Genomic DNA, 20,099 nt, shown 5'->3' on the forward strand with positions numbered 1-20,099 from the left:
ACCCATGCATGTCCAAACAGCAACAGTGACATTTTTGTTTTGTCCAAACACGCACCAGAGTAAATTATACAATGTAATCCCATGTCATCTAATACTGAAAACCAAAATAATTCCAAAAGAATCAGAATACTGATGTGTAGTGTTCAATGAAATAATCATGTTGAATTGTGGTTCTGTTAAAATCTGATAATGGGATACCATGTTGAATTGATCCCTTTGTAACAAGACCGTTTTTACCCGATACATTATGACCCAGTACCCGATGCATTATGACCCGATATTGATGGCTATTGGCTGCTGCCACCCCCAACTATCACTTTGACGTCCGTCACCCAACTTAACACTTAGTGTGTTTTGTCATTGGATCGTTAACTGGTCACTAACTTTTGATCCTGTTACTATACTTTTGAGGGTGTCATAGGGATCTTAGGACACCCCAAATGTATGGTAACATGATCAAAAGTTAGTGATCAGTTAACGACATGGTGACAGAATACACTAAGTTTGGGGTGGCGGGCGTCAAAGTGATAGTAGGGAGTGGCAGCGGCCAATAGCCAATAGTTAGGGGTGATAAAATCCAATAACCCATTTGTTACAAATAGGGCTGTAAACGAACCGAACGAACACGAACGAGGCATTGTTCGTGTTCGTTCGTTAAGGAAATAAATGTGTTCACGAACTGTTCATGAACACTTACCGAACGAGATTTTATGTTCATGTTCGTTCATTAAGGAAATGAGCGTGTTCACGAACGGTTCACGAACACAAGCGAACACAAATAAATTTGACGAACGCGATGAAGGATAAATGTGGATGACCTAGAGAGTAGCACTAGAATTTGAATCCCTTATCGTGGAACGGAGGTAGATCATATTCGTCGATGTAAATAATGAGAAAAGAAAGGGAAATGGTGCATAAACAAGGTGAACGAGGGTTTCCTGGTTTAATTGTTAGGGTAATGATATAAATAAAAGTTTAATAGTATAAAAAGTATAGATAAAATATATGAAAGTATAAAAATCTTTAATTAAAACACGAACATAAACGAACGCAAATGAACGAATGTTCATGAACACCTTACCGAACGTTCACGAACACAATTGAACAAACGAGACCTTTGGTCATGTTCGTTCATTTAACTAATCGAACGGAATTTCTTGTTCATGTTCGTTCGTTTATTAAACGGACGAACATAAACGAACTTCCCGCCGAACGGTTTACGAACTGTTCGCTGAACATTCGGTTCGTTTACAGCCCTAGTTACAAAGTGATCCCTTTGTAACAAGACCGTTTTGACCCAATACATTATGACCCAGTTTACGGGCCTAGTCACAACCAACAGAAACGCCTACACTTACAATTTCCAGTTAGCAAGCTTAATAGTGTGATATCATTCGCGACTGGCTGTATGTTTGGCTCCTATGCCAAAAAGCATGAGCCAAATCATGTAACTTTCTAGCTGTCATCTGTAAAAACTATAAATATTACACCATTTTAAATTCAACTCTGATGGCATGTTAATAACTAACCATACATCCACCTGGAGACTGTAGTGGTTCAAGTTTGGCATGAAAACGTACACTCGTGCTTAATTTTACAAAGAGCAACATTAATCGCATTTTGTTTGGCTAACATGTCAAAATGGATGGAGTCAAAAGAGTAACTTTTTGGTACAGGTTAAAATAGGCCGAGCAGGACTAGATTGACCCGAAACACTTTTTCCAAATTATTTTATTTCTACAGACACATTGTGTTAAATTTGATTACAATGATTGGCAAAGTAGTTGCAGCATCGTGACATTAACGAAGAGCCAACAACTTAAAAAACTATTTAAAAACTAATAAAATATATATGTATAAAAACAGTTGGAACAAGAAAGAAAAGCCTGTGAATTATTTTACTTCATCTTTTAAACTATGAAGCTATCCACATATTAATAATTCAAGCATGTACTTATACACTAATTATAAGAAATTTATAACAAGACATGATTGAGTTTTGGTATATGTAATCAGTATCAATAAGCGAAACTTTAATCACCACCTTGTTGGCAATGATCCTGTTAATCCATCCATCCATCCAAGGCCACATGTCAAGATTTCACGCCGTGTAATTTGTTTGAAATCCGAAAGGTTGAAGTTCTTGTTCAGGCACAGCTGAATCTACAGGCTTGTAAGGAATGCTAACTTGGCGTTTGTATCTCTGTAGCCACCATACCACAAAACCCGAAAATCCAAAAACTAAAAGCAGAACGAATATTACGACCATAACCTTGTGATTTTGCCACCATGGTCTACATATCATTTTCAAAGATATAAAAATATAAATAACATGCAACAGAAAACAGAAACTAGACAAGAGCACAATCAGTATATACCTATTTGGATCGGATACAATATACCAATTGGATATACGATGTTTTCCAAAGATTTTAGGAAGGTGTATCTCATCTTCAGCTATTCGAGCAATAATATTCTGCCACCAAAGATAACAAGCATAAAATAAATAGTATTGGAAGTACTATACATAACTACAATCAAAAGTTTCGTCTACGGCACCTTCTTATTGGCCCTTTTTTCTTTTCTTTTGATGTCTTTTTGTTCTTTTTTTTTGTCTTTAAGCATTGGCACTTACACCCCGTCAACTTTATAATCGAGTTTTACGTGCTTATTTTTATGTACGTGTACGCATAAATTCAAGTTGATTTACGTTTTGACGTATTTTTTTTTTGGAAATGAGTAGAGTTAGATATAATACGTTTGTATGCTTATTTTTATGTATGTTTTCAGTTGGTCTACGTTGTGAGGAAAATTTTGTTCAGAAAAGAGTCGGGTCAAATATAATACGTTTTCCTTAGATGGTAAAAAGTCGAGTTACTTTATGCTTCGACGCCGCCGCAACGCGTCGTACCATCCTTTAACTTAAAAAGTGATTTTCTTACGTGCTTATTTTTATGTACGTGTCGGTATAAATTCAAGTTGGTAAACGTTTCGACGTAAATTTCTTTCGCAAATACGTTGAGTCAAATATAATACTTTTCGTGCTTATTTTATGTACGTTTTCAGTTGGTCTACGTTTTGACGTAAATTTTGTGCGGAAAAGAGTCGGGTCAAATAGAATACGTTTTCATTAGACGGTATAAATTCGAGTTACTTTACGTTTCGATGCTGCAGCAACACGCGGCAAAATTTACTAGTTCTATAAATAAGTAAGAACTCACAGATGCGGCTGCTTTGGACATATATTCAGCAGGTTTCGGCGGGGTGATGGACCATATTGTAAGAGAACCATTTGCCTCGGCTGTAAAATCCAATAAGTTAACCTGAAACATTAACGATTATGAGTTCATATGTGAACCAATTGCCAGAAAATTAAAGAGAAAGCAAAAGACGTAACCTGTAAATATTTACCTGTGAACTGTCAACATTTAACTCCATCGCAATTAAATGAGTAAGTTCTACGATGTGGGGTTCCAACTTATAGTATTTAACATTCAACGACATGTAAAATATTATGCTTCCAACTTTAGACCCTGCATCATGTTGTGCAGATGATATTAAATGCATATTATGCTATACTAAACAATTAAACCGAATCATTAAAGTTAGAAGCTTACGGTACCTGGAGAAATATGATACGGGCTCACTGTTGGAGCTGAAGACGGAGACACATCTGGACTTAAATGTGAGTTATCTGGTGCGGAAGGGGACACATCAGAATCATGAAGTCTTGCCCAAAGATCAGAACAATTGGTTTTCCAAAACCCAATCTTGGCATGTTCACGGTCATATGTAACAAAAGTATTGCGGACGATAATGGCTGTAACACGCATAAAATTGCACTCCGTCGATATTGTTGATAAGAAAAAAGGTAAAGAATTTGCACAGTAAAATAAAAAAAAAAGAAAAAGAAAAAGGGATTAAAACTCCTCAAGAGCTGTTGGCGAAGATAATTACCTCCTAAAAGAGTTGTCGGATCCTTTCCATTCTGAAAAATCCCCAGGCAATAAGCACCACGCACCTTTGAGTGCTTTTAATATGAGCATACAAACAGCAAACTTTTGAGATATTATTATTATATTATATGGTGACTTGAAAAGAAATTTTAAAAAATGATACAAATGCTTACCCTAAACAAGTAGTTCTCAGGGGATAGTGACAGCTTATGTCCTTTCCCGAAAACCATTTCAACTGACGGAAATGTTTCCGAGAGTTTTGAGACATCACTGATGTAACAAATACATAATATTAGTTCCTATTTGACCACAATAACTATCGATAGTTCAAAAACAATACCTTCCAACACCAGAGAAGCAAATGTCGTTATAACTTGGATCAGGACCTCTGATCTTTTTGAAAGAATGTAGTTCTTTAATGATCTGCATTCAAGATTAAAAAAACAAATAAGAGTGAAATCAAGTGTCAAGAAGATGAACTAAAGAGAATGAGATCGTACAGCATCCTTAAAAGCAAGAAAAGCAGCTTCTGGTAGGTATGCATATGTTGTTCCACTGTCGAGCACCGTTCCATGCTTTCCGTCAAATACGCTAGGACTTAAAGGCAACCGCTTCCCAGCAACATGTAACTCCTTCAGCTCAATATTGTAATATGGGCTGTTGCCAGCCCGAGACTAGAGTAAATGTGTGAGATGCATTAAATGTATTAAGTTTTGTATCTATATGAAAGATAGATACAAAACATACCTGCGTACAGGGTCTGAGTAGGCAAACACGGTCCCGGAGGGGGGAGAAATACCACCAAGAATCATGGCACCACCACCGGTATCCATTCCACCATAACATAAAGAAAACGAATCACTTATTACACCTTGGTCAACAAGTTGGTCAACTAGACTTAAATCACCACGGCCCAAACCCATTATTCCATCAGCACGTTGAGTGTACAGATCACCAGTTTCCAACTTTTCACAGCCAAAAGTGGCCCGTTGAGGTGAAAGTTCACTTTGGTTGCCAAATGATATAATATCTTTACCAAGGACACCACTGCTGGAACTCATTTCAGCATATTGCCTTTCGTAAATGCATTGCTTCTTGGCATTGTCACATGTGCATTCATTATTGCATTTCATAGGCTCATACGTGCTGGATGAATCTGGATCAAACCTTGGGTCCTGGTCACAATTTACATTCAGAACCATAAGAAAAAGATATAGAAGAAATGTCTAAAGTCCATGATACAACTTCTAATACTAGTAAGATCCAATATCTGATCATGACTGCAGATAATTAACAGCAAGTGTTCAGTGCTACATGTTTCACCGACTACGAACATTTCAAGCTTTAACGAATAATGACCGAACACATTTCACCTCTTACCAACTTAATTTACTTCACCACGAAGCTAAAAGTACCTGATGCTTGCCACATTGTTCACAAGTAGAGCACGGAACATACGTAACCGTACTCCCCGTGTCAACTATAAGAGCAAACTTATGCGGCGGGGATCCGATCCACAGCCTCGTCGTGTAATACCTAACATTCATCATCCAATTCAATCAAAACTCTTCATAACAGTCAATTCAATTATTCTACTCAACAATCACTACTTTCCCCAATTAAACAAAAAAAAAAATACATACAAACATAACAAAACTACACATATTCTGATATTAATAATATTATCGTGAAACAAACAATACCCGTTGGATAGAAGATCATCATGCAGAGCCATCCGCGCGTTAGATCGATGAGTATCCAATTTCTGGAGGTGACGACGAGATTTTCCGTACGAGACACGAGTAGAGTTAGGGTTTGAATGAAAAAGAGGTAGAAACATTGTGTGGCGATTGCTACCGGCATGTGGAGGAAGAAGAATAACAGCCGTTGGATCATCGACGATCGCATAAACAAATAACAGATTACTGAACAGCATAAAAATTGATAACATCAGGCTACCGGTAGTGGGTGACGGTGATGATGTGGTGAATTGTGACATAATGGTTGATGATTGAGGATGATAAAAGGAATTTGACCTTACGATTGTGAAGTGTTTTATAAAAAAATTGTAAATTTTTGTGTTGTGATTAAATTATTGGCGACGGTGAGTGACGGTTTTTTTTGCGGTAGAAGAGGTTGTTTTCGTTCTGGTTTGAATAATAATCAGGTGAGATGACGTTGATCACCGGATCTGGAAGGTAAAGAGGCAAAACAAAGCCTTATTTTCTGCTGCTACTCGCCTCATGACTTCATTTTTTTTATTCTTGACGTAAAGGTCTCACTATATTTTTATGGATTATTTTAAAGAAAAAAAGCTATTTATGATTTCATTGGGCAATTTCATAACATATACTTTGTGAATTTATACAGTATATTTACCTGGTTTAATTTATATAATATTTATATAATATTATATTTTACCTAAACTCACATATGCTAATAGACGTTTTGAGAAAGGAGAATGGTATAGATAACTTATGTATTTTTTTAACAGCCAACGAATAAAAGCCTGGCGGGTAATCTAGTGGCAAAAAAGATCCGATACGCCCGCATTCACAGACAACTCTGGGTAGCCAAAGCCCACCATCTCCGGTTTTAGATAAGTTGTTTTTGATGAATTACCAATCTTACAAATATGTTTTTCAAATATATGTTTTTCTTTCGTTTGACTTATAGAGGCTAAAACATTTTGCCGTTAAGCTATCGTGTGTAATACACATCTTTACTTTGATAAAATCTACATAATCTATATTAGTTTTTTTTAACAACTAATTTCTTTAATCTCCGTCGTCTTTAGGACTTGAACCCAAGATCTCCCTCTCTCAAATTATTTAAATATGACCACCACTCCATTGGTACATAATGTGTATTAGTTATTTAACAGTTTTAATATCAAATGAAAATGGGACAGGCAGTAGTTTTTTAGTATATAGAGTATATATATTGTAAACTAATTTAAATAATTACATCATCCACACAGGTAATTAACCTACATGATTGTACCATCATCAAAAACGATTGTTGTCTTAACAACCAACAACAATCAAATGTTGTTCAAAACAGATAAAAAAAAGTTGCTGAAGCATATATTTTGACAATGATACAGAATTATCAGTTACAACATTGACGTTAAGCTGTCATACACATTATTTAAAATCGAGTAACACGCGATACAAGACCAGCCATGAAAAATAACAATCTACTAAGTCATCGCTACAACATAGCATCGTCATTTTTGACAGGTTTCTCTTGCTAAAGTTACAATTATGTTAACATATATAATTATATATAATAAGTTTACCTCGCTTAAACCTCTATAATACCTCGCTTCTTGGCTTCAAGAAACCGAATGTAGAAACTGTAATGCTTCGCCAGATAAGGTATACAACGAATGCAACATATGCAGCAGTGAAAATTACGACAGTACAAGTCAAGGCTACCCCGCTTACTTCTTCAGCCAAAAACTGTTGCAACAAATAACCGTTTATCGCTATCACTAGTGCAGCCACGAGCCATGAGATTGTCTGCAAACATGATCAAACACATGACAATATGACCATCTTCGTGCTTAAGATTGAATTTAAAGATGTCATACCTTTAAAACAGGGCCAATCTTGAATACCCCCATAAGATCATCTTTCGCAACCAAACACAGAAGCGGTATAAGAGCAAACGGGATCTGAACAGACTGAAGCACGTTTAGCCATTCATTCAAAGCATCCAACGTATCCTCGGAGCTATCGAAAATTAACGCAACTATCAACGTTGGAATTATAGCACAACTTCGTGTTATCAAAGCCCTCAACCATTTCTTCAATCTCAAATCAAGAAAACCGCCCATAATAAACTGCCCCGCATATGTACCCGTGATTGTACTACTTTGCCCAGCTGCTAACAACCCGACAGCCCAAATATACAAAATTGGTACAACCCCGCCACCGAATTTCTCTTGAAGATACTGACCCGCGTTCCCAAGGCCGATAGTGTCGGCTATTGCCGTACCAAAGAATGCTTTTGCGAAAACCGTCATTACAAAGAGGTTTATAATGAACGAAATAGCCAGTGCTATCGCCGATTCTATTGAGTAGTACTTGAGAGCTTCTCGGACCCGGCCTGTTTTCCGCGGGTCGATTTCTCTTGATTGGACGAGTGCAGAATGTAAGAACACGTTGTGTGGCATTATTATGCAACCAACAACTCCCACCGCTTGTTGGATTGTTTTTGAACTGAGCTTTGGAACAACAAGACCTAACAAAAGAAAATGTTATTTATTTTAGACATTTAAATTAGTAGTTAAGCTTTTGAAAAAGTTGTGTTTTTTTTTTTTTTTTTTTTTACCAACAAGAAGCTCCTTGGCATTGGGCTTAGTTTCACCAAACATCCATGCGAACGAGATTGCCATGACTGCAATGAGAACCGCGAAAAGTGCTTCTAGCTTTCTCACACCGTAGTTTTCAAGAAATAAGAAGATGAAACTGCATTGGAGATTGAAACAAAACAAACAAGTAAAAAAATTAAAGAAATAAATTGCAATAAATTTTGCCTCTTTTGTTCTAAGGAGGTCCTGACCAGCTAGGCGAAGAACTAGAGGTGCATAAACTGGTTTTTTTTTTGCATAAACATGTTTTTTTGCACAAACCAGTTCGGTTGGAAGCGGTTCTGGTTTGGTCAACATAAGTCAAAGGGTCGGTTTGACCGCATTGAAACCGGGTTTGGCAGGGTTACAATCCTATTTCAATCCTTAGTTCGGGTTGGTTCCTAACCAAAATATGCTTATTTATAATATACTGTGTCAAGGGGTCCAATTTCAAACGTATAAATTAATGTTAAGAGGTGAAAATCACAAGCATAAAAGAAAACAGGCAGACATAATGTGACAACCTAAGAAAAACATCAAATGACTCAATGCTGTGTTAAGGGGTCCAATTTTCAGTTTCTTTTTTTTAAATATAAATAAATGGATAAAACCCAATTTATGATAGTCAGAGTCTCAGAGGGTCATACATCATAGATATATCAATTCCAAGATGCTCAAAATGAAATTCACATGCTACTTGAAATCAAATTTGTTAAGAAGAAGAGTGAATACAAACAAAATATTTATTCCAAACACAAACCTACAAGCACACATGAGACAAACAGAAAAAATCCAACAAACTGCCAAAAAAAAAGCCATCAGATGAATCAAGTTATAGCAACCATATATTCAATTAAATTACTAAATCTTGAGAAACTGATAAAAATATTTCAAACTGCCAAAAAAGCCATCAAAGATCCAAATTTTGGGTAACACCCAAACCCCAGTTCACATCTTGAAAAAAAAAAAAATTCATCCAAACCCATTAAAAAGCTAAGATTTTTTTTTTTTTTTTTTTTTTTTTTTTTTTTTTTTTTTGTCCAAACTGCCAAAAAAAGCCATCAAATATCCAGATTTTGAGAAACACCCAAACCCCACTTCAAATCTTCAAAAAAAAAAAAAAAAAAAATCCAAACCCATCACCCATGACAAAAAGCTTTGGATTTTTTACATTTTAGGGTTCATTATCAAGTAACTAACAAAAAAACTGAAAAAACAGAGTGTAGAAAGAAATGTTACCAATCAAGGGCAGTGATAATAACACCAGCCCAAAGGGGCAAAAAGCCAAGAGTCAAAATCTTTAAAGCAATAGCACTACCAATAACCTCTTGAATATCAGCCCCAATGAGAGCCACCTCAGTCATCACCCACAACAACTTGGCAGCCCAATTCGGATACTCCTCCCTACACAGCTCAGCCAAATGCCTCCCTGTCACCACGCCGAGCCGAGCCGACAACAGCTGAACAAGCAAGCCGATAGCCGTAGCCCACAACAGCAGCCACAACAATGAGTAGCCTGCAATCGCACCCGCCTGAAGATCACCCTCCAAGTTACCCGGGTCCAAGAAGGCTATGCTCATCAAGAACCCGGGTCCGGTGAAGAGCCACAGTTTGCGCCATGAAAACGGCGGCGTATTGGTTCCGTACTCGTTGAAGTTGGCTGGGTCATCGTCTGTTAAGATGACGTTGACTTTTTCTGTTGGGTCGTAGGCGGTTTCGGTGTCGGTGTCGATGGAAGTGAGTAGCGGTTGCTCAGAAGACATGTTTCTTGCTTGATTTGATCGGAGAGAATGTGGAATAAAGAATAATAATTTATTAGTAAAGGTTGATTGAGTGTTGACGGAGGCTTAACGATGAATGTAAGGACGATATATCGCTTTAACAAGTGGGCACGTCTTTGGAAAATAAAATAAAGATTACATAATTTAAATAAATAAAAAAGACTACATAAATTATAAAAAAAAGGTTGAAAGGTTTTATAAAAATGAAGGATGAAATGGAGTTGGGTAGAAGAAAGTGACGTGAAACATGGTGGTTTAAATTATTTTTTTAATTGAAAAATCTTTTTTTCGTTTAAATTGTGTCGTTAGGGTCCAATCGCTATAAGCCACCCCAATCAGCAAACGCCACATGGACCCACAAACCACCTCCACGTCGGTGAAAAACCACAAGCCCAAACATGAATGTCATGGTTCACACCGTGTGGTATTAGAGTATTCACATCGATGTTATTATCATCCTTGTTTGGAGAAAAATAGTTTTAGTTAGTTAGTGTATTCACGTCGATTCTATTATCATCTTAATTTAATTAAAAACATATATTTAACAAAAAAAGTACTTTTAAAAAACTACACATCTCATTCAATATTTTTATATTTATCTTACTTACAAATATTAATTTTATTATTATTTTTCTTTCTTATACACTCACAATACATTATAGAGATTTGGATGTGAGTTTCTAAATATAAAGATCTGCTTTTGTTTTCTCTAAATTGTTTTTCATTTATAGAGACTTGGATTTGAGTTTCTAAATATAAAGATCTATTTTTGTTTTCTTTAAATTGTTCTTTATTACAGAGAATGAGATGAAGTGATGTTTTAGATGATTTTTTCAATGTATTCTCTAAAATCAAGATGAAAGTATATAGAGGGTGGGATGTGAATACTCTTAGTTATGGTTTTTAAACGTTTATAAAATAGTAGTAATTGTCGTTACGTGTTGTGACGGAGACGATAACATGGTAAAACACACACACAACATACAACGGGGATTAACTAAACCATTATTTTGTGGGTTGTCAGGGGTGCTCAACTTGAGGCATTAAATACTAGTCTACTTTTTTGGAAAAATTACAAGTTTTATCCTTTATTTTTATACCACTTTTCAGACGGTATCCTTTTTAACGAATGTTGACAGGCGGTGTCCTTTACTAGGTATTTTGTTGCAAGTTTAGTCCTTTACACCCAACCCAGTTAAAAAAACCCTGTTAATTGTTGGGTGTAAAGGATTAAACTTGCAACAAAATACCTAGGTAAAGGACTAAACTTGCAACAAAATACCTAGTAAAGGACACCGCCTGTCAACATTCGTTATAAAGAACACCGCCTGAAAAGTGATATAAAGATAAAGGACAAAACTTGTAATTTTTCCTATTTTTTTTTTTTATAATTTACAACTTGTTCCGTTTAAAATGAAATTAGGGGTCTGTTTGGTATGGGGTAATGGAATGGACGAAGGAATGGAATGGACGAAGGAATGGAATGGACGAGGGAATGCAATGGATCATTACCATTCCATGTCTTGTTTGGTTACCATGTGTGAATGGAATGAGTTATTATTGTGTATTGTTCGGTAGGCAAAAAAACGGAGTAATAAAATCAACGGTGAGTGGTGGTGGTGGTGGTCGGTGGTAGTGATTGTGGGTGGTTATAGGTGGCGGTGGTGGGTGTCGGAGGTGGCGATGGGTGGTGGTGATGGTGGCGGCGAGTGGCGGTGCGGCGGCGACGACGAGTGGTGGTGGTGGCAAGGTGGTCGTTGGTGGTGGGTGGCAGCAGAGGTGGCAGTTGGTGGCGGCGGCGACGGTTGGTGGTGGCGGTGGTGGTGGCGTCGACGATGGTGGTGGGCGGCGGCGGCGAGTGTCGTTAGCGGTTGGTCGCAGTTGTGGGTGATAACAGTGGCGAGTGGGTGGCGGCGGCGGCGGTGGCTGTTGGGGTGAGGTGGTGGCGGGTGGCGGCGATGGCGTCGGTGGTGGGTGGTGGTGGTGATGGGTTGTGGTGAAGGTGGTGGGTTGTGGTGTTGTTGATGAATGGTGCAAGAGAGGATGGAATGGAAAAAAAACATGGGGGGTGGAAGGAATGATTTTGAGGGAATGGAATGCATTTTGGAATGGGTGATTCCATTCCATTGACCAACCAAACACGCTTTTCTTCATTCCCTCGTAATCATCCATTCCATTCCACCTCTCATTGCTGTATACCAAACACTACCTAGAGATTACCATAAACCATTATTTTGTGGATTGTTTATGATGCAGGTGGTAAGGGGTTTAAAAGCTATTGTGGCTTTTTGGTAGAGGATCTATGATATATATATATCAAGATTCACCTCTCTTCGAGCACGCAATAAACATAATAGTAAGTAGTTGTCTCAACACTCTATAGTATTATCGTAACTTAACTAGTTCACAAAACTTTGATTTGTTGTGGTTAAACAACAAACCCAAGAGGTGAAGTATACTCAGATAATCAGATTATACAATATACCAATTTGAGTATATTTAAATTATATAATGGGTGAAAATTTGTGACCGTTCTAAAGCGGTCAACTTTAACCGTGTTCATTTTGATAGAAACTCGTTTTATTCCATCAGAATTAATGTTTTTCAAACAGTTTTTTTTGAAGTTAACTCTTTATGCTCTAAACCCATCTTGAGCCAACCCAATTTCATTTGTGGCCTAGTGGTAGGGTAATTTAGGGTTTTTCAATGGAGACTCAAGTTTAATCTCATTTGTGTCACTTTATTAGATAAGACAATGATAAATAGAGTCTAGCCTTCTTGTAGAGGTGTCAGACTCTATCCTGAGCCCACCCGAGTTTTCATCCCACCGTGTGTTACGCCAGAGAGTTCTGCTCTTGTGGTGGCACAACGATTGTCAAGTGACAGCCGCCGGTATAGTTTCCCGGGGGAACACCCAAGCCAAATTCTGAAGCCAGCGGGGGCCGGGTTAAGATAACATAGTCTGGCCGGAGTGGGGCAACGGGGCTCTCCAATTTAGAAAGTGCGATAGCCTAATACATTCCAAAAAAAAACATTGATAGAACCAAACTAAGCGAAACAATAGACTATTAACTAAATCAATAGAAGTTGAACCGAAATATTGTTTGAATGTTTGATATTGGCACAATTTTATTGTGTTGATTTAATGTAGAACTGTAACGATACAAAGAAGATTAACATAACCTATTGTAACACCCTAGGCAGTGGTGGTGTTTAACCAAAAGTTCCGCAGGGCGGAAAGTAATGGGACCTAAAAATTTTGTTTTCCTATCGTTATGTTTTGGGTAATATGTTCAGGTCGGCTATTCGATTCGGGTCGGGTCAGACAATAATAAACTCCAAATAAAACTAAATAATCTTCATGTATTAAAAAGATTCATTCAAAGAACCCATTGTTACACATAAAAAAAAAACCAATTTGAACTCTTAAGTTTCATTTATATAAAAACTAGTTTCAGACTATATTTAAACTCACTTCAAGTTTAAAAACAATTATAAAAAACTACTAATAACCCTGTTCTTCACAATTTTTAACTCAATACGAAAATATCTATAAATTTTTTGGATAATAGACTTGGGACGGATAGAGAATTTTTAGACAAAATAATTGGTGGGGGCGGACCTATATAATTTTAAAACTTTCGGACTAAAAATCGAAAAAATTACGTTACTAACCGAAATATTGGCAGGGGCGCGTGCACCCCTTGCCCTTTAAAAGCTCCGCCTCTGACCCTAGGCAAATCTTACATCGATCGTGATTAGGAGAGATTCTTGGTTCATAAAACATGTTTCGCCTCAACGATCATCGTTGCGTTTTTTTGCGTGTTAGTTGTGAAGCACATGAAAACTTTACAATTAAAGCATGCTCAGATAGGCTAAGTACTAGAATGAATAGCCTTCTGAGAAGTCTCTGTCACAGCAAAATTATGGCAAAAATATGACTTCCTGGATTAATAACACATCGAGAGCAAACTAGACAATATTTAAATAACAATATTTAACTTATAGTGAATTCCAAAAATTCACTTCAAAAGTTTATTACATTTGTTAATTTTTTTACTTCTATCATGTAATTAATGTTTATATTCATACTCATACAATTAGCAAAGCAAGTCCGCTCACACAGGTATTGTTCTATTGTTCCTTGAACATTACCACCTTTTTTTTTTTTTTTTTTTTTTTTTTTTTATAACCAGTTTTAAACATATTTTACTTTATCCCATACTGGTGTTCATCGAATCGAATATCGAATTTTCGAATTATTCGAATAATTTTTACTTTTCCTTGAATTCGAATTCGATTCGTATTCGATTAAAACCTACCCAATTCGTATTCGACTAAAAATTCGAATTCGAATAAATTCGATTTGTTTAGTTTACTTTCTTTTAAAACGTGTAAATAACTATTAAAATGAAACATAAGTTTTAAAGTAGCCATAAAACATTCCAAATAAAGTACCATAAGTCTAACATTCAAAACGGGAATTCGGGAATAGTGATGTGGGATAAAATTCACATATTTGTCCCGTGTAAATTGTATAGTTTTTGTATAAGTATTATTTGTTTTTATTTAGTTTTAGTATTATATTACATTATTTTGTGTTGGACCAGGTCCTGGTGCAAATGGAGCAAAAACGAGTAATATGAAAATAACCAGCCAGTTGGGCAGGGTGTCGCGCCAGTTCTACTGTTAGGGTGCAACACAAGGAAAAAGAAAATGAATATTATATTTAATATTCTTTAGAGAAAAAACAAAAGAAAGCATATATTATATGGATATGATGGACGAATAATTAGAAAAGAATACTATCTATTAATTGTGGAAGCAGCAATATATCATCAACACAGACGACAAAAGTGGGCTGCATATTATGAGAGGTAGTGATTAAAAGGAACTAGTGCATACGGTGGGCCAAGCCCAATAAGTCAACGAAATTAAAGAGAGAAGGCGGCTGCTAATATTTTTTTAACCGCCAACAAAGCATATATATTAAAACAAGAGGACTAACAACTTGTTAGCCCACTCCACAAAGTTACAGTACAACGCCAAAAATCATAGCCAATTTAATTACATATATTTGCTAACTCAAAATTAATCCAATCATCCCATTTTAGATCCTTTAGGCACGAATGACTTGTGACCCATAAAAAACTGAACTGCTTTATTTCTTTCTTCATTTCTGCCAAACACATAGCCCTTTGGTTGAACACTAGCTCACTCCTCCAATTCCACAAGACCCAAGCTGCAACTTGCATGACAGAGTAAATCAATTTTTTCCACTTCATACTTCCACGAACTCGGTTATGCCACCCCACGATATCCTTTACGTTGAACGCAAAAATGTCAGAAATTTTACACCAATGCGATACAAAATCCCATATCGATTGCGCGACCACACAACTAACAAACAAGTGATCGACATCTTCTTCGGCTAGTTCGCAAATTCTGCACTTGATCGATCCCATAGATACATTCCTCCGTGCCAAGGCAGCCAATGTTGGAACTCTATCCAACATTAGTCTCCAGACCAAAAAATTAACTTTTAATGGTATCCAATTGTTCCACATATAACTAATCCCTATATCTTCAAACCTTGCAAACTGCAGTGTACTCTTGAGACTTTTTACAGAAAACGTACCCGACGAATCCAACTTCCAGCTCCAACGATCAGGACCCGAACCTATGCTCACCGCATGAAGAAGCTGCATAAGTTCCTGCAGTTCGGATAATTCAGCTGGTGATGACGGTTGCCGCACCCAACGTAAGTCACACACAACCAAGCCATTCTCCCATTTCACCCTTTCCGAAACTGTAACATTTTTCAGTACCTCCAGATTAAACAAGCCTGGGAACCTGCTGCTCAAGACTTCATTCCCAACCCATTTTTCTTTCCAGAACAATAAAGTTTCCCTTGAACTTGGAATAGCTTGGAAGCATTCAACCAAGTTCACCCCATAGCTACCGATGTCAGCGGACACTTTTATTATTTGCTTCCAAGGTCCCGGAATAGTTAGTTTTCGGGGTACAAAATTCCACGTTCTCGCATTATTATGTATCCTCCAAATTACCTTTCTCCATAGAGAATCCGGGTCAATCTTAAACCTCCACCACCATTTGGCTAACATAGCCAAGTTCGCTTCTCTAAGTGACCCAATGCCAGCTCCGCCGCGCTCCTTTGGAGATATTACATTTTGCCAGGCGACCCAATTCATCCTCCCCCGTTCAGTAGTAATGCCCCATAGGAATTCTCTTCGCAGCCTCTCTAAGTGATCGATTACTTGTATAGGAGCCCGGTATAATGAAAAATAATATGTCGGAAGTGCATTTAAGACCGCCTTAACTAGCGTCAATCTCCCCCCAAATGATAAAGTACTCACCTTCCATAATGCCAACCTCTTTTTAAACACTTCTTTTTAAACACTTCGATTACCGGTTTCCAATGTTTCACTAAATTCATATTCGCCCCGACTTGAAGTCCCAAGTGTTTAAAAGGAAAGGAACCCTCCCTACACCCTAGGAAATTAGCCATATTTTGAATATGCCCGCCATTCACATTTACCCCGAACACACTACTTTCTGCAAGGTTGACCCGAAGCCCCGAGGCAAGATAAAAGCACCGAAGAATTCTTTTTAGGTTTTTGACACTTGACATCGACCAAGAACCTATAAAAATCACATCATCGGCATATAAAAAGTGTGAGATTATCGAACCATTGTTCGTAAACCGGATTCCTTCGTATAGCCCAACCGAGAATGCTTTCTTCATAACTCCCGTCAAGGCTTCCATGGCGATGATAAAAAGAAAAGGTGATAAAGGGTCTCCTTGCCTCAACCCCCTATGGCAAACAAACTCTTGCGTCGGAGACCCGTTAACAAGAACCGAGGCCCTAGCATTTTTAACCGTTGCCATAACCCACTTCATCCAAATTTGCAGAAAGTTCATTTGTCCCAAAACAGACACAATGAACTCCCAATTAAGCGAATCGTAGGCCTTTTCGATGTCTGCTTTGAAGATAAAACCTTCTTTCTTATTGCGCCTCATCCATGGTATTAGTTCGTTTAGAATGAGTGGCCCATCCAATATGCTTCTGTTCGCCAAGAAAGCGGTTTGCTCTTCCGAAATTAGTTTGTTTATAACTAATTTCAACCGGTTTGCTAACACTTTTGAGATCGCCTTATTAATACACCCGATAAGGCTTATTGGTCTATAATCCGCCAAGCCACTCGGGTCATTACACTTCGGTATTAGGGCAATGAACGAAGAAGTGCAACCCTGAGAAATAGTTGCATTCTGCTCGAATTCCTCAAAAATCCTCACAAAATCAACCTGCAAAAATCTCCAACAACGCTTTATAAAGCGAAAATTTATACCATCCGGTCCGGGGGCCTTGTCTCCGGCACAATCCCAAACGGCATCCTTTATCTCGGTCAGAGAAAACGAGGCTGCTAGAAGCTCGGCATCCACATTCGTGAGTAGCTCCAGATTCGGACAAAATAGTTCCGGTCTCACACTCAAAGGTTCTTGAAATTTAAGCGCGAAAAAGGAACATACTGTGTCTTTTATAAGCGGCGACGACGTCTCCCAAACACCATTAATATATAGCCCGTTTATCCGATTAGAGCTAACATTTGCGTTCACGATACTATGGAAAAATGCGGTATTTTCGTCTCCTTCCATGGCCCATTTAACCCACGATTTTTGCTTCAAATCCATGACCTTCACCCTATCCATCTCCATAATCGCTTTTTTACACTCCACTCTTGTGTCTAACTCAGTAGGGGTCAATGTTCTTTCCTCAGCCTCTACTTCCAATTGTTCTAGCTTTGCCATTTTATCTCTATACTCTTCCTCCTTAACCGCCTTATAATTATAGACCCACGCCCGCACTTTGAACTTAGGGCATGTTTGGGTAAGCTTTTTGAAACAACTTATTGACTTATTGGCTTTTTGAAAAGTCATAAGCTCTAAAATGATGTTTGGCAAAGAGGGTGTATGTGAGGGGGAAAAGCCAATAAGTCAATAAGTCACAAAATCCTGACTTTTCCAAGAAGCCAATAAGTCAATAAGTTGTTTCAATAAGCTTACCCAAACATGCCCTTAATCCACTTCAATTTTGTTGCTAGGTGTAAATCCGCAGGCCCATCGAACCTGAAGGACGCCATTGCTTGCTCAATAAAGTCTAGAATACCCGGAATCTCGAGCCAAGAGTTGAAAATCCTACATGGGATAGGCCCGAAATCTATAGGAACAGTGGTCATTAAAATAGGACAGTGATCCGATACTACATTTGATAACGCAACTACCGAAGCTGAAGGCCATTTATCTCTAAAACTCGTGCACACCAAGAAACGGTCAAGTTTACTCTTGTGCATACCATTGTCAGCATGAAAGGTAAACTTTCGACCCCCCATATGGTATTCAACCAGCTCCGCCTCCTCAATGAACTCATTAAAATAGGCGGCATTCAACGCCACAAATTCAGAATTCCACCGTTCAGCCGGTTCCCTTACATCATTGAAATCACCACCAAAAACCCACATGCCTTGAACTGATCTTCTAAGATGCGTTAATTCAGCCCATAACACCCTCCTAGCACCCGGTGCATTGTAAGCATATACATTAACCACATTAATAATTTCCCCAGTCGGTTTTAGCTTCCCCCTCACAACCAAAAATCTTTGATTTCTAATCACTTCAATACATTCAAATAGAGATGGATTCCAAATACTTACCAATCCCCCTGATCGACCAAGTGCGTCCACATATATATGCACATCTTGGGGATTCGATATATATATTTGCATATCTTGGGGATTCGATATACATCAGACGGCAATTTTTTTTGGGGGGGGGGGAATTAATATCGATCAGACGGCCGAAAGATTATAGATACATCAGTCTTGGTGACGCAGACAAAAGAAAAAGAAGATTGGTTCAACATTCAAAGCTGCGATTAAGATTCAAGTCCGGGTTCACAACGAGTTAGTGCTTTGGTTTTAATTTACTTTATGTTATTCGGACCAATGAACATGATTTGTTATTTATTTGAGACTTGTTTCTTTTTAGTGGTTATGATTATTGACTAGTTCTTTTATGCTACTTAGGTTAAGATGAATATTTAATAAAGTGTGGATTTTTATTCATTAATAACGTTGGTTTATGGATTTTCTTGAAAAGTAAAGAACTTTGGAACCTTTAATTTGGTGTGTATGCTTGCTTGATATTGTTTGATTATTAAATATTACTTCGTATGATTCTTGGTGACGATCTTTATCACATAATAGAGTCATGCTAGGGTTCTAGATTTAGGTGAGTGTTTATATCACATAATAAATCTTTAACTCTTTAAGGTGAAATTACGTAACTAACCTTAGAAGTAATATTCGGTAATCTTATATGATCAAGTGTTCTACTAATCTTGTCGCTGTAAGGCTTGAGGTTATTAATAGGTCTCGGTTTGGTATATAGCTAGGATTAGGTTTTGTAAGAAATCGGTCTTAGTTCCCTAATCAATCCCGTGTCTATTAAACCAAGTTAAAATTCATAGTTGCCTTAGACTTTCACGCTGTAAGGTAGATTGTCATATTAGGGCACTTTTCAAGAAGTTAGAGGACTGTAAGCAAATCTAACAACCGGTAGTCGTAACAGCCTTGTAGAGTCTCACAAGTTTCTTCCTGAGAAGGGTCGGGAGGTCTTAGTAGGGATTTCTTAGGGTTTAGCTTCAAAAGATCCTGGTTCATTACGAGTGAGAGTAGAGGGAATAGAATGTTTAACCTGTGAACTGAGGTTTCTATTTATAGCCGGAGAGGTGTAAGAGGACGTGGGCTGATGGGCCTTGGGCCGGAAGGCGAAAACATAGAGGATATGCTCCTTGTCTCTCTGGCATCGACCGTTAGTGGCTTCTAGAAGTTCTCCGGTGCTGGCGTACCATGAATGGAGCCACGTGTCACTGTTGTCGGCCTTGTTGTCCCTCTGCCATCAGCAGGTAAGTGGAGATCGTGGGG

General features: G+C 37.8%; 3 protein-coding genes across 3 annotated transcripts; all 3 read right to left on the reverse strand.

Annotated features, from left to right (window-relative positions):
- Window positions 1-1,873: 1,873 nt before the first annotated feature.
- On the reverse strand, window positions 1,874-6,217 carry LOC110903997 (protein ASPARTIC PROTEASE IN GUARD CELL 2). Its single transcript, XM_022149801.2, has 12 exons — window positions 5,660-6,217; window positions 5,372-5,492; window positions 4,704-5,131; window positions 4,457-4,613; window positions 4,297-4,379; window positions 4,130-4,226; window positions 3,958-4,030; window positions 3,623-3,820; window positions 3,412-3,533; window positions 3,222-3,323; window positions 2,379-2,476; window positions 1,874-2,294 (listed from the first exon to the last, which is right to left on the reverse strand). The coding sequence occupies exons 1-12, from the start codon at window positions 5,953-5,955 to the stop codon at window positions 2,102-2,104; spliced, it is 1,968 nt and encodes a 655-aa protein (XP_022005493.1). The 5' UTR covers window positions 5,956-6,217; the 3' UTR covers window positions 1,874-2,101.
- An 803-nt stretch (window positions 6,218-7,020) lies between these two features.
- LOC110903996 (metal transporter Nramp3) lies at window positions 7,021-10,201 on the reverse strand. Its single transcript, XM_022149800.2, has 4 exons — window positions 9,553-10,201; window positions 8,295-8,431; window positions 7,552-8,204; window positions 7,021-7,480 (listed from the first exon to the last, which is right to left on the reverse strand). Exons 1-4 carry the CDS (start codon window positions 10,074-10,076, stop codon window positions 7,271-7,273), a joined length of 1,524 nt encoding a protein of 507 aa, XP_022005492.1. The 5' UTR covers window positions 10,077-10,201; the 3' UTR covers window positions 7,021-7,270.
- A 7,975-nt stretch (window positions 10,202-18,176) lies between these two features.
- LOC110907471 lies at window positions 18,177-18,899 on the reverse strand. The gene has a single exon (XM_022152451.1). The coding sequence runs from the start codon at window positions 18,897-18,899 to the stop codon at window positions 18,177-18,179; it is 723 nt and encodes a 240-aa protein (XP_022008143.1).
- Window positions 18,900-20,099: the final 1,200 nt, after the last annotated feature.

This window comes from Helianthus annuus, chromosome 14 (genome assembly GCF_002127325.2).
Source record: "Helianthus annuus cultivar XRQ/B chromosome 14, HanXRQr2.0-SUNRISE, whole genome shotgun sequence".
Taxonomy (NCBI): domain Eukaryota; kingdom Viridiplantae; phylum Streptophyta; class Magnoliopsida; order Asterales; family Asteraceae; genus Helianthus; species Helianthus annuus.

What these genes read in the sequence shown, in the direction of transcription:
- LOC110903996 (XM_022149800.2), bottom strand. Translation starts at nt 10,076, where the DNA reads ATGTCTTCTGAGCAACCGCTACTCACTTCCATCGACACCGACACCGAA. An exon ending in ATTATCACTGCCCTTGATTG is followed by an intron (nt 8,432 to 9,552) that starts GTAACATTTCTT and finishes TCTCCAATGCAG; the next exon opens with TTTCATCTTCTTATTTCTTG. An exon ending in AGATTGGCCCTGTTTTAAAG is followed by an intron (nt 7,481 to 7,551) that starts GTATGACATCTT and finishes TCATGTTTGCAG; the next exon opens with ACAATCTCATGGCTCGTGGC.
- LOC110903997 (XM_022149801.2), bottom strand. Translation starts at nt 5,955, where the DNA reads ATGTCACAATTCACCACATCATCACCGTCACCCACTACCGGTAGCCTG. An exon ending in GATGATCTTCTATCCAACGG is followed by an intron (nt 5,493 to 5,659) that starts GTATTGTTTGTT and finishes GATGAATGTTAG; the next exon opens with GTATTACACGACGAGGCTGT. An exon ending in CCCGTATCATATTTCTCCAG is followed by an intron (nt 3,534 to 3,622) that starts GTACCGTAAGCT and finishes AACATGATGCAG; the next exon opens with GGTCTAAAGTTGGAAGCATA.
- LOC110907471 (XM_022152451.1), bottom strand. Translation starts at nt 18,899, where the DNA reads ATGCAAATATATATATCGAATCCCCAAGATGTGCATATATATGTGGAC.